The 14,399-nt window shown below is 39.4% G+C and overlaps 1 protein-coding gene across 1 annotated transcript in view; it reads left to right on the top strand.

Moving 5' to 3' along the window:
- Positions 1-7,536, top strand: part of LOC131239952 (protein Iojap-related, mitochondrial) — a 43,675-nt gene extending 36,139 nt beyond the window's left edge. The window contains exon 4 of the mRNA XM_058237908.1: positions 6,948-7,536. Coding sequence (XP_058093891.1) covers positions 6,948-7,019 — 72 coding nt within the window. The 3' untranslated portion in view covers positions 7,020-7,536. The remainder of the gene's footprint in view (positions 1-6,947) is intronic.
- The last annotated feature ends 6,863 nt before the right edge of the window (positions 7,537-14,399 follow it).

Genomic DNA, 14,399 nt, shown 5'->3' with positions numbered 1-14,399 from the left:
ACATGTGGAGCAGCAGAGGTCTCCTGATGAGGCATTCGACCTATTGACGAGGAGTCCGGAGGGCAGTCACTATCACGCGGGACATGTGGCGGGGAAACATTGTCTGAAACTGAGACTGAGTCAGAGAGTGATGCGGGAAATGAGTCTGGTGATGATGATGGCGGCGATAAGGGTGACGATGACTCTGATGACAGTAAGGATGATAATGGTGGTGGTGGTGGCAACGCGGGTGGGAGTCAGGATAAGAGGCCTCTTAGCCCTTTTACCGGGGAGGAGAATTTCGATCATTCCACACAGGACCCTGACCATGGTTCTCGTCCAGGAGAACCACGACCCCGTCTTGTTTACAATAAGACATACACGCTTCAAAAGCTATTGCAGAAAAGCAGACTCATAAACTTTCAGATTTTGAGGAGTTGCTGGCAAAATGCATGAGGGACACAAGCGTTCATGGCAGACGAGGTGGTTCTAGATTTGGATCACGGACGAGGGAGGAGAGCTCGAGTTACAGGCCACAACATGAATCTGGATTACAAACACAGGAGAGTAGCTCGAGTTCTGTGCCACAGTATGGACATGGATATGGACCTAGTGGATATGTGACGAGTGACTCCAGCAGTTACGGCACATCATTTTTCAACTATGGTCAGGAGTTCACTTCTGCATATGGGTAGGGATATGAGCAGCAATATGGATACGAAGGAACTTCATATATGTCATTCTCAGATCCATATCAGTTACAGACTGTGACGATTACGCAGTACCCATTGATAGGCGTATTGATTCAGTTCAGAGAGGATGAGTACCAGCGTTATGTCAGGGAGTATCTTAACTGGTACCACTCTACTATCACCTGGGCACAATATTGTCGATTTGTAGAGCAGCAGTACTATGCCCGGCCCCGTCGAGATGGAGATGATGATTACGAGCCACCGCGCAACTCTATGTGGGTCTAGACCACAACTAGTCCCCATCATTGATATGTATATTTCTCAAAATTTACTTATTCAGTTCTTCTTTTCCTTTTCAATGAATTGGCTATGTTTTCATACATGACTATGATATATTTATATCATGCATTCAATTTAAATATAGTTGCGTTAGTTCAGTTAAACATCGCATAGCTTAAGACCCTATACAAAGGAAATTTATTATGTGCATCTTTTTTTTTTGAGATGTTATGATTTAAAAGTGTGTATTAAGGGCCTTTTTAACAATCCCCAAAGTTTCATTAAAAAATTCAACCATTTTCCCAATGTTTCCCCATGTTTCCCAAAAAGTGCAATAAATTATGCGATACAAACGATATATCCCATGCGATAACCGATACGTATCTATATCCCAAGGGTGCGATACATTGTGCAATGCCGATATTTCGAACACTGGGTCAGACCAACCCGGTGGATTGTTTAGATATTCTATGTATGTGCCATGTAGGCACATTTGTGGCTCGTGCACGGGCTCTATTACACATCCGTGTGTGCTTAGTAATGTGTGTGTCCATTACAGTTTTTGAACGGCCACTTGGGTGGGAGTGAGAACAAATGGGTCGACTACTTGTGGGGGCCACACCATGATGTTTATGTAAAATCCTTCCTGACCACCAGTTGTGTCACCTCATGTAAGCCAAGGGCCCAAAAATACCCCCATATGTAATTCAGGTGAACCACATGATTGGAAAGAGTGTGTAGCGCAACATTCACTCTCCAGACTGTTTTCCTTGTTATGGCGCACTTGAATCACGGATGGGTCTGAATTTTAGGCCCGAAGCCTAAAATTTTGTTTGGCATCTAATGGTTGGATTGGATTTCATATAACTATCACAGTGGAACCGGAAAAAGTCAAGGGTGGATGTCTCTCTTCCAATTGTTTTCTTTGGTGTGTCCCACCTGAATCACTAGTCAACCTGACTTTTTTTTGCCTCGGGGCCTAAATTGGGATTACGCATCTAATGGTCGGAGTAGATCTTACATAAACATCATGGACGACCCCTAAAAGTCAAATCCTTGCCTACCTCTCCAACTATATACAACGTACTTAGAGAAAAAACCGAATTTTATGTGATTTAGCCCTTGAGACACCAAGAAGCACCATATTGTACCCAAGTGTTGCTTTGAAGATACCAACAATCTCAAGTGAGAAGCTCTCCAACATTCAAATTACATTTAATGCAATGAGTTTATTCCTTTTTGTTTTCCTCTATATATTTAGTAGTCATTCTATGAGAGGGCAATCTAAAGTTTTTTTTACAAGCATTGTATTTGTGAGAGCCTTGTTATCTCCATTGAGAGTTGAGTGATTCTTCTCTTGTTGGGTGAATGATTCCTGAATCCCTTGGTGAGTCCTTAAGCTATCTCCTCTTATTCTCATTCGGCCTATGTACTCTTTATCGAAGTTAAAGAAACAAAGTTATTCTTTCCTTCTCTTTATTGCATTTATTTGGGTTCTATATCATTTGGTATCAGAGCAAGTTTAATTCTTGGATCGGGCTTGATTTCTTATAGCAAGAGAGAAAAAATCGGGTTGAATGGACAACTTCAATTCAAGATGTCCACTTTCATGAAGAAATTAAAAAATTGAGGTATGTCAACAAAATTTACTATTAATGATGGAGGAGGTTTTGTGAAAACTTCCCACATAAGCGTCCACAAATATTCCAATTTATGATGAAGATGCATATGAAGTATTTGATGAAATGATTGAACCAAATGAAGGTGAAGTGAACAAAAACGCATAGAATTTGATAATGATGAGCCGATTTATGATAAAGATACCCATGAAGTATTTGATGAAATTGCCAAAACAAATGAAGGTGAAGTGAACAAGGGTCACATGGAGTTTAATGATGATGAGTCGATCTATGACGAAGATGGTCATGAAGTGTTTGATGAAATGACTAAACCAAATGAGGGTGAAATGAATGAAGGTCACATGTAATTTAAGGAAGACAAGTAAACTTATGATAAAGATGCTAATGAAATGCTTGATGAAATGACTAGATCGAATGAAGGTGAAAGTTTTGTTATTTGTAGAGTTTTGGCTGCTCTTTGAGCACCCAAAGACCATTACGTGTTTTACATGAAGAGAAGCTATGTGTCAACTTTAAGAAATACTCATTCATGGTTGATAATGTAGTCTTTTTGGCTATGTTGTCCCATCGCAAAGCATCAAAGTAGATGAAGAAAAGCTTAAAGCAAGTATAGAGTGGCCAATCCCAAAATCGGTTACCTAAGTGCGATGCTTCCATGGCTTAGTAACATTCTACCAACAGTCCATGAGTGTAAGGCAAGGCACCTACACTAAATATCTTATCAGGTGTAAGAACAAGCCTTGATACAAAGATACTTGGATCAACGATAATGAGTTATAGGATCTCGACAGAAGAATGTGGGAAAGAATTATCAAGCAGAAATCGAAGACGAGTTTTTTTTTTTTTTTTGGGGGGGGGCGGGGGGGAATGAGATTTATGCAGCGCTTGGTACACCAAGAAGCACCAAATCATACTCAATTGTAGCTTTGAAGATACCAATGGTCACAAGGGAAAATCTCTCCAACATTCAAAGTGCATTTATTGCCAACATTCAAAATACATTTAATGCAATGAGTTTATTCCTTTTTGTTTTCCTCTATATGTAGTAGTCATTCCATGAGAGAGGGCATTCTAGAATTGTTTTAATTTGTATTTGTGAGTGCCTTGCCATCTCCATTGAGAGTCGAGTGATTCCTCTCTTGTTGGATGAGTGATTCAACAATCCCGTGGGTGACCAAGTCCCCAAGCTATCTCCTCTTATTCTCATTTGGCCTATGCACTCTGTCCAAGTTATAGAAACAAAGTTCTTCTTTCCTTCTCTTTATTGCATTTCTTTGGGTTCCATATCATTAATGATGCCAATCTAAGGCAAGAAAATAGAAAACGTAGGGCTGAAAGTCAAGCGGGTTGGGTCAGGTTGGTGCTCAACCCTATCCCAACCCTAGCCCAACCCAAGGTTCATATACCCTAACCCTAACCCAACCCAACCCAACCGAACCTTGGGAATTCTCAACCCAAGCGAGCTCGGTCAGGTTGGTCGGGTGGATACATGCTAATATTTTCGTTATTACATTAGTCTATTATATTTCAATACACGTCTTATTTTTTGTACCTATGATTTTATTAATTATATATGTAGATTTTATTAATTATATATGTAGTTATTTACTGTAAAGAACTTCATTTTTTTCTAAACAAACAAGCTAAAATATAGGACTACTCCTTTCAAAGTCGTGTTGTGTAGTACGCAATCTATTTAAGAGAGAGAAATCTGGCATATCTTGTTAGCTTGAGTCATTGGAAAATGTATGGACCAATGAGACCCGACAGCACTGGAATTTCCTATGCCTTTAACACAGACGATCCACACTCAATTATCATTTATAAATTATATATCGATCGGGTTCGGGTTAGGTTGGGCGACCCGAGACCTCAACCCAACCCGACCCAACCTTTATCGAGTTGTTGTTTATATAGCCCAAGCTCGAGACCAAACCCGATACATCCTGCCCAAGCCCAACCCAATGTCAGGTCGGTCGGGTTGAACCCACCTGACTTTTAGCCCTGAGAAAATGCTCAAGCAAATGATAGAGAGAGATGACAATACGTTATAAATGGCTTGAGGATTCACTTAACCAAGGTTGGGGATCCACTCACCCAAATACAAGAGATTTGCTCACTCTCAGATGTGATCAAATGATTTCAAAAAAGGGGGGAAATATCCTAATGCTTTTTTCTCCACTTATAAAATACAAAAATTGTATTTATAGAGACAGGGAGGGAGATTAAATGGGTGGGTAGGAGGGAGGGGAGCATTGAATGGGGAAAGGGCCCAAGATGACTATTGGTATCTTCAAAGCCACACTTGAGTATGATATGTTGTTTCTTGGTGTACTAAGGGCTACATCAATCTCCTTCCCATAAAAAGAACCTGTCCTCGAGTTCGGCTTGTTAAGTCGTTTCCGCATTCTTCCGTCAAGATCCCGTAACTCCTTATCGTTGATCCAAGTATTTTGTATTGGGGCTTGTTTTTTCATCGAACAAGATATATAGAGTGTAGATACATTTTCTTATTCTCATGGACTGTCGGTAGAATGTTGTTAGGCTATGGAAGCAATGCACTTTGATAATTGATTTTAAGGTTGACCACTCCACACTTGCTTTAATCTTCTCTGTATCTACTTTGATGCCTTGGGATGAGACAACCTAGCCCAAAAATACTACATTAGCAACCATGAGTGAGTATTTCTTAAGGTTGACATGTAAATTATCTTCACATAATACACAAAGTCGATAGTCTTCGAGTGCTGGAGGAGCAGCTAAAACTTTGCAAATAACATGATTTCTACCTTCATTTAGTCCAGTCATTTCATCAAGCACTTCCTGAGCATCTTTGTTATAAATCGGCTCGTCGTTAAATTTCATATGGCCTTTGTTCACTTCACTTTCATTTGGTTTGGTCATTTCATTAAAAAATTCACGGGCATTTTCATCATAAATCGGCTCATCATCATCAAATTTGCATATGGTCTTCGTTCACTTTACCTTCATTCTGTTCGATCATTTTATTAAACACTTCATGAGCATCTTCATCATAAATCGGAATGAATACTTGTGGCAGCTTGTGCGGCAAGTTTTCGCAAAACCTCTTCCATTATGCATTGTAGATTGTTGTTGACATGCCTTAATTCTTTAATTTCTTCACAAAGGTGGACAATTTGAATTGAAGTCGTCCATTCAACCTAGTTTCCTCTTCCTTTTGCCATAAGAAACCAAGTCCGATCCAAAAAACTAAACTTGCTCGGATGCCAAATAATGCCAATCCAACGGGCAAGAAAATAGAAAATGCTCAAGCAAATGATGGAGAGACGAAAAAGAGAGGAGGATTACTTCAATTGAAAAAAAAGAACAGAAAAAAAGATGGCAATACACTAGATTGCTTGGGGATTCACTCACCCAATGTTAGGGATCCACTCACCCAAATACAAGTAGATTCTCTCACTATCAAAGATGACCAAATGTTCTTCCAAAAAGGGGAAAAATACACTAATGCTTTTTCTCCACTTATAAAACTATATTTATAGAGAGAGATGGAGATTAAATGGGGTGGGTGGGAGAGAGAGGAGTATTGAATGGGGAGGGGAGGGAGCCAAGGTAACCATTGGTATCTTCAAAGCCACACTTGAGTCTGATATGATGCTTCTTGGTATACCAAGGCCACATCAATATGTGGCGCTACTCCTGATTTTGGTGGGCCCCACTACAATGTTTATGTAAGATTCACTCTAACCATTAAATATTTAGTACAATATTATGCTAAGAGACAATAATTGGCTGACCTGTGATTTGGTGGGCCACACCAAAGAAATCAGTTGGTAAAGAGACTTCCACCCTTAATTTTTACAGGGCCCACCGTGAGGATTATATGGAATCCACTCCAATCATTAGATTCAACACAAATATTTAGCTATGAATCTCAAAAATCATACCCATCCATGATTCATGTTGGGCCACACTAATGGAAACAGTTTTGAGTGCTAGTGTTGTTTCCAATGATGCAGTCCACTTGAATCAAAGATGGAGCTGATTTTTGGACTCTTGACCTAACATGGGACGACACACCTGATGGACAGGGTAGATTTTACATAAACATTACGGTGGGGCCCACTCGAGCCACCCACCCATTTGCCCTCACAATGGAATGATAATTATATCTATTAATGACCCTACCTGAACTCGTCCCACTGACAGCTCTATCATCCAACGAGCTCTGATTTTTTTAGAAGGCATCACTCGGAGCTTGATGAATCTTGATATTCTGTTTTGTTTTGTTTTTGTTTCTTTAGAAATGTTACTCCATTTTATCTTGTTAATTCCTCTTAAGAGAATCACTAACTTGTACCTTCTTTTAATTCAGGATTTGGCAAAAGTGTTTGTAAAGACTCGTCGCAAGAATAACTCAAAGAAACCAGTGCAGAAAAGTGCTTAACTATTTCAACATGTCAGTCTTCTACCCTTTGTGTGTGAGCCAGACGTTCAAATCTGACCCCTTTTGTGGATGGGCTGTGGTTCAGAAACTACACAACAGTCAGATTATACTAGCAATCAGTAGGGAATTTCTGCCCATTGAATGCCAAACCACTCCAATTTTTGGGCAAATTGTAGGTGGAGCTTATCTCTAAAATAACACTGATCCAGTAATCCTAACCATCTAATTAATAGATATCCACTGGATGGTTAAAGAGTAATATTGTATTTTTTTCTGAATATTCACAGCCTAGCTAGAAGGATGATCAATGCGTGTTCAATGGAAGAATAAGAAGACCTGATCAATGTGTTCTGTGGCTATGTTCCATCTCAGATCAGACCTATGATCTTGATGGTCAAGAACCGTTGCTGCATGTCATGCCTAACTGAAGGTATGGCCCATAATAGAGTGGAATGGCAGATCAGGATTCAAGTACCCAATCCCAATTAATTGATATATGGGGCTTGGATGATGATGATGACGATGATGATGGATTTCTTTTTTATTATTTTTTTTTTGTGTGATATTTTCTTTTTAATATTTTTATCGATCCTTTTATATTATTACAAATCTATGATTATCATTTATACATTTCATGATACATTTATAACTAAGAAAGAAAATCATTTCTTGATCCGCCAAGTCCTATTTCAACCCAGTGAAAGGCAAGGTGTGAGAGAGAGGAGAGATTTTCAAACTAGGATTACTAATTTTGGTAAATACAATAATATAATTAGAGCTGTACATGAACCGAGTTAGCTTGGTTAGCTCACTCGACTTGACTTGAAAAAGCTTGATTTGACTTGGTTCGAAACTGAGTTCGAGCCGAGTCGAGCTGATTTTTTGAGCTCAAAAAAATTTCGAGTCGAGTTCGAATCTGTCCAAGCTCAACTCGACTCAGATCAAACCCCAACTCAAATCGAACTCGGATCAAACAGTTTGGTGACTTGGTTATCTTGATATTGATGTTGCTCAGCAAGTGTTTGATGAAATGACTCAATGAAGTGTTGGCTGGTGGCGAGGAAGGTATGGATATGAAACAAACACCCTTTTATCTTGATTTTTGTGTTGCCTACTGAGTGTTTGATGAAATACCTGTAAATCGATGCTGTTATTTTACACTCCGTGAGAAATTGAAGTTGCACTCCATGTGTTTGAGAAAATGATGCAGAGGATCGATCTTGGCTTGAACTGGCCGGAGCCGAGTTGAGCTGGCCAATCAGGCTTGAGGACCGAGCCGAACCAAGTTCGAGCTGGGGTCAGCTAGTGGCCGAGCCGAGTCAAGCTGCACCAAGCTCGACTCGATTCGACTGTGTACACCTCTGAATATAATCTTGTGTAGTTTGGAAGTTTGTACAATGAGGTACACGGGGGGTTAGTGTGGCACGTGTATGGCACCCAACCAATCCTGCAGGTCACCTGACCATGAAAATGGGTCTCCCAATATTAGTATGATCCACCCATCCCATGTGAATTTGGATGGTCCACCTGATGGATTGGCATAGTGCCCCATTTTCATGGTTGGTGACCCTGCTGTACTCATTAGATACCCTAATACATTCTGAGGTGGTGACTCCACGTGCAAACTAGTTTACATGAGCGCATCATCTACAGCTAGTTGCTTGGTAAGAATTAGTCTGCACAGGGTTTCAATTTGACAGGTGGGTCCGTAGCTAGGGACCAAGCTATCAGTAAGTTGCATTATGTCGACTGACCATTGCCTGATTGGAGAATTCAGAAAGCCTTAGGTGCAGGGAAGGCACATTAAGGATCAATCAACATACGAAAGAACTGTGCTAGCATGCCTCCTGATGTCTGGCCATCCACCACGTGGGTGGAAGTTTCATAAGATCCAACCTGTCCATCAGGTGCCCTACCTGTTGTTCACCCTAGAAGCGAGAAGTCAGGTGCCCTACCTGTTGTTCACCCTAGAAGCGAGAAGTCATGATGATCCAAAACTCAATGTAGGCTACACCGTAGTAAACAGTTGAGATAGCATGCCCATCATTAGCTTTGCCTGGGGCCCACCATTGTGTTTATATTCCATCCAATCCATTCATCTAATATGCCTCATCAGGATAAAAGGATTATCCAAGAAAATTGTGTTTATATTCCACCAAATCCATTCATGTGACATCCTAAATCAGAATGAAAAGATTATCCAAAAACCAGAGTATTTTATAATTCAGGTGGGAGGTTTAGAGGTTTTGATATAATTTCAAATTGGGTGAGTGTTGAATCAACCTGATTTTAAAAGGCTGAATAAAGGTTGGCGTACCTGATGGAAGGGGATGGATTCCATGTGCTTTCAATCGTTTCCCACGTTAGCCAAAGTTACCCTGTTAAGTTATTCAATCCCAGACAGAACGGATGAAGGGAAAAACACAACTATCACCTTATCGAAAGCTTCTGTGGCGGCTTAAGAAGGTTTCAGCTGTGGGTATTTCCATCCGTACTATTTTATAGGAGAGAGCGCTGGAGGAGGTGGATATAACTTGGACTTCACAGTGCCCCACACAGCGTGGGGTTTCAGGCCATTCTTGTAATCCATTGTGAGGTTACCCTGCTACCACAGATGTCTATAGTGACCCCGACATGGCAGGATTTGATTCGACCATGTATCAAAGATGAGAACCAGATTTTGTGAGGCGAGATTTGTTTGGGTCACTCTGTGTGACATCAGTCGAGAACTTGATGGAATCACTTTCAAACATGCTTTGCATTACCCCATTTCTCACCATGTCAGGGCTTCGGTGAGGCCGGGGCCTCATCGTTCTGCAAAGCACGTTTGAAAGGAAACTGGATTGAATGAGGTTGGGAAAATCCCTAGTTAAGGGAGGTCCAGATCTGGCAAGATTTGATTGGTACAAATCTATACAAACATGTTTTGTATGGCCTGGCCAATTAAATCTCTCGTAGCGGTACATTGCCAATTAAATCTCACCAGGGCCTCATTAAATTTGGTTCCCATTTTTACACAAAGCAAATATGCTTTGTGTGAACTCATTTTTTACAGCAATACGTGACTCAATCAAATCTCACCACGTTTGGACCTCACCATACCCAATGTTTTTCCAAACTTAAGGGAGAAGATTTGGTGAGGCACTAGCCTCACCAAACATGGTAAGGCCCTTATGCAGTAAGGTTTGATTGGGCTAACCCGGTGTGATGTCGGTTGAGTACGTATTCTACTGAACTAGTATCAAACATCCTTGTATGGCCCTGTCTCTAAAAATAGCAAGTGACCCAATCAAACCTAGCCACGTCAGGGCCATACTAGGCCTCACTGAATTCACTCCCCTTACCAAATCCAGTTCCCTCATTTTTGGGAGCAGCCTCACCGAACATGGGAAAGCCTATTGTAGTGAGATTTGATTGGGCTATGTGCTACTGTCAATGATAGGCCAAGCACGGCGTGGTTGAAAAAGGTTGGGTGGAGTACATCACATGTTGTGGCTAGCCCAATCAAATTTTGCCACATTAGGGCCTTAATTATGTTCATTCAGTAAAGCCCTAGCATACCCAATATGCTTCCCTCATTTTTGGAATTCTGTCCTGGAATCCTGATAGAAGTAGATGTGAGACAGGGACACGAATTGACTACTACCCTTGCCCATCCCAAGCTTGGAATGAGCATGAGCTCTAAGGGGCCAATGTGATGTATGGGTTTTATCCACACCGCCCATCCATGTTGCCATAATTTTAGGGTATGAGTAAAACTGAGGCAAATCCAAGACTTAAGTAGACCACACCACAAAAAGCAGTAGTGATAATGAAACCCACCATTGAAACCATTGTTGTTCAATTCAGACGTGTGGCCACACATATTATGAATTACCCAAATTTGGTCAAACATGTATGATTAGATATAGTGTCGGGCGTAGTGGAGTCATATTCGACTCAAATCAATTAAAGGCTTGTGACCTCAGGCGACAAACTAGCCATATTAGGACTAGACTTGTAAAGATTGGCTTGACTATTCAGCCAAATTGTTACATTGATTAGGCAATTTTAGAATGGGGGGGTTAGTGCATCAGAACGGGATCTTTTTGCCTTGGAACCAAGGACTTCTCTTTCAAAGGTAATAGCATATCAAGTTTGTTAGTAAAGCAATAAAATTGGACAAAATTAAAAATAAGGCTGAATTGCCAATTTTATTGTTAAAATAGTACAATCAGTGAATAGAAAATAAAACTAAGAAAAGAGAAAAATAAAATACCTACGATAGCTTGTATTGGCAAAATGACCATGGAAACTACCAGACAATCATGAGACGGTCATGGTGTGAAGTCAATAAGATGAGATCGACAACGTATCAAGTATAAACTTGATAATCTAAAGGATCCGATGACTAGGATGTGGATATTTATCCTACTTCTAATGTGTATTGTAGTGATGTGCTAGACAATAGCAATTCTAAACTAATCTAATGTCTCCGAAATTGTTATAGCATAACTAGACAGAAGTGGAACGACTAAGTTAAGAAATTAAATTAATAAAGGTCCATGGAGGCCAAAAGATAGGAGCAGCGTTGAGTTATAAAGAGATTAATTGCTTGTGGTGAGGGCCTCGTCTTCTTATTCGGATGTTACTTTTATAGACTTGGAGAGGTGGTGGCAGTGTATAAGCCTCTTGGTTTTCATATGAATCTTTCAATCACATAGCAATTGTATTTTAGTAGAATTTGGAATCCTTGTTGTGCGATGTCATTGCATGCAAGCTTTTTATAAGCTCGCCACAGACCTCGGTCCTACACAATAACCTACTAAGCGCACACTCCTGCCAGATGCTCCCATAAGAGATTTGAGTTGATTTTCTATCGGCTAACAAATAACCTTGGACTCAATCTAAAGACCTATGTTTACTCCCACCGGGAGGCTCCCTCAAAGACTAACACGTACACACCCGTGTCCGATAGCCTACACAAGGACTTAGATTTAGGTACTACACAAGAATCAAGGTCCTACACAAGAACTTAATTGAATTTGTCAATTTAAACTATTACACTCAATCCTATATATATATAAAGGAGTATATGTTTTCTTACAAATGACAACTTGCTTGTTGAATTGAGCTCCTTTTGTAGTATCTTCTTGTGTTGCTCGATCGATGTTTTCTTGTGCTTCAACCAGCTCTCCCAATCATGATGCTGATGCGTTGCCAATGCTTTAACTCCAATGATCAAATATCTTGCATGAGGTGGTCATTTGAGATGACCAAGATGATGAGAGGTTGGATAAATCTCCTATAACTAATGAAAGATTGTAATTCTAGAAGATTCACCTAAATGGGTGTTTTAGAGGATTTAGACAAGGATTTGACTATAGGTTCAAGTTTAATATCTAGAATAAGGTAGAGATCAAGTTCATCTTCAACATTGAAGTTGAAATCCTCTTTTAAGGGATGAATTACAAGAAAGATAAATTAGATCTCATGGACTTAGAGGCTTTAGATGATGGATATGATCATGGAATCACCTATGCTTCTGTTGCACAAAAAATCCATCCAAATGCCCAAAAACCGAATGCCCTATATATAAAGTTTGAGTTTCAATAGTAAAAAATAAGTAGAAAATGACTCTGTTGATGACATTAAGAAAATTGAATTTTCAGCTGAATTGTTGCTAAATAGTTTCCTCACTGCTACCCGATTCCATCGAGTGGTCTTCGATGGCATCGAGGGGACCCTTCGATGGGTCTTCGATGCCATTAAGAAACTAAAATAAAAAATCATAACTTCCTGGAGACATATGAGTTACCTGTCGGGTTCCATATGCTCAATGAGAACGAGCACCACTCGAAAGTCTGTTGTTTTGGGCATATAAATTCACAACAGCTTTGTATCTCTAACAACCTTACTTATCATGTTTCAATTAAGCTTTTAAGGCTGGGAGATGATTAAAAAAGTTTACCGATAAGGCTAAGAATCATCTAGAGATTCCGGGGGTTGTTTTGGGTCAAGGGTTAGGGTCACCAAGGCATCTCATTTACATGTTTTTTGCTCCTTCATGCTCGTGTTCTCTTAATTCTTTGTTCTTCAGCTTCTAAGGGCTCAATCGACTACTTGACATATGGACTCATGTGATTGACAAACAAGATGTAAAAATCATTGCACTAACATAGTCTTATCACTTAGTGTAAAGTAGTTAGAGCTGTTAAAGGGCTAGCTTTATGCTGCCCAATCCTAGCCCAAAATCCTCCAAGTTAGCCCAAGTAGAACCTACATCCAATAGAAATTAAAAAAAAAAAAACCAACTAAAGCGTTGCCCATGTCTAACCCATATGATAGTTTTGTGTCCATGCTCACTTAAATATATAAAATGTGTAAAAATAAAATGGAGAAATAAAATTTAAATGGAAATCTCAAGTTATTACGGCTCAAGTTAAAAGGGGAAAAATGTAATTTCAATCCAAGTCAATTGTGCATTTTATATCACACTTGTATATTAGTACATATATGACCCAAAAGGCCCCCATTTTAAGAGACGGGCAAGTGCTTCTAATAAGTTCCATGCCTCTCTCACATGTTCGAAAAATCCATCCCCAAATAAATAATCATTCCCTCTATATAGACCATGGAAGGGCCCACATAAATAATTATTACCTCTTGTGGTCCATCATATAGTGAGGTTCTAAGAGTTTTCACAACTGTTTCTCAAATGTCACAAAAAATATATATTAGTATACATACAGTGGGGCCTATTAAAATGTGGTTAAAGTAAGTGTAGCTCACCACTAAATATACATTTAACATTTACTCCTGACATTTATGGATCCCACCACACTATAACATCATTTCATTTCATTTATGGGTCTCACCATATATATATATATATATATATATATATATATATATATATATATATATATATATATATATATATATATATATATACACACACACATTCCACATAAATGCAGATTGTTCTCTGGCTGGATTTGCTTTGTGCGCTTGCGATTATCATTTATAGATTAGTTGCATGAATGTCAAATCATTTTTAGTTTATGTAATTAGACCCACTAATGGCTTGGAAGCCTTTATGTTAAACTGTTTTACTTAGTTTAATTTACACATTGCTTGAAGTTAAGCAATTATGTTTAAATGATTAAAATTTTATTTGATCCTAATCATCTTCCCCTATGACATAACCATCATTCTTCAGCTCCGCCAAGCTTTTGCGCATAGCCCATGGGCTCACTATGCTTCTTTTTTTTTTTTCGGGTGGGGGGATTGAAGGGGATTTCAAATCCCCTGATATGTTTAGCACAATAAAATAACTGAGAGTTTTAATTTTTAAATCCAAAGGGTTTTAATCCCCTTAAAGAGAGGGTTTGAAATCCA

The sequence above is a fragment of the Magnolia sinica genome, chromosome 3 (assembly GCF_029962835.1).
Source record: "Magnolia sinica isolate HGM2019 chromosome 3, MsV1, whole genome shotgun sequence".
NCBI classification, from domain to species: Eukaryota; Viridiplantae; Streptophyta; class Magnoliopsida; order Magnoliales; family Magnoliaceae; genus Magnolia; species Magnolia sinica.
This window is presented reverse-complemented; position numbering and strand designations above follow the sequence as displayed.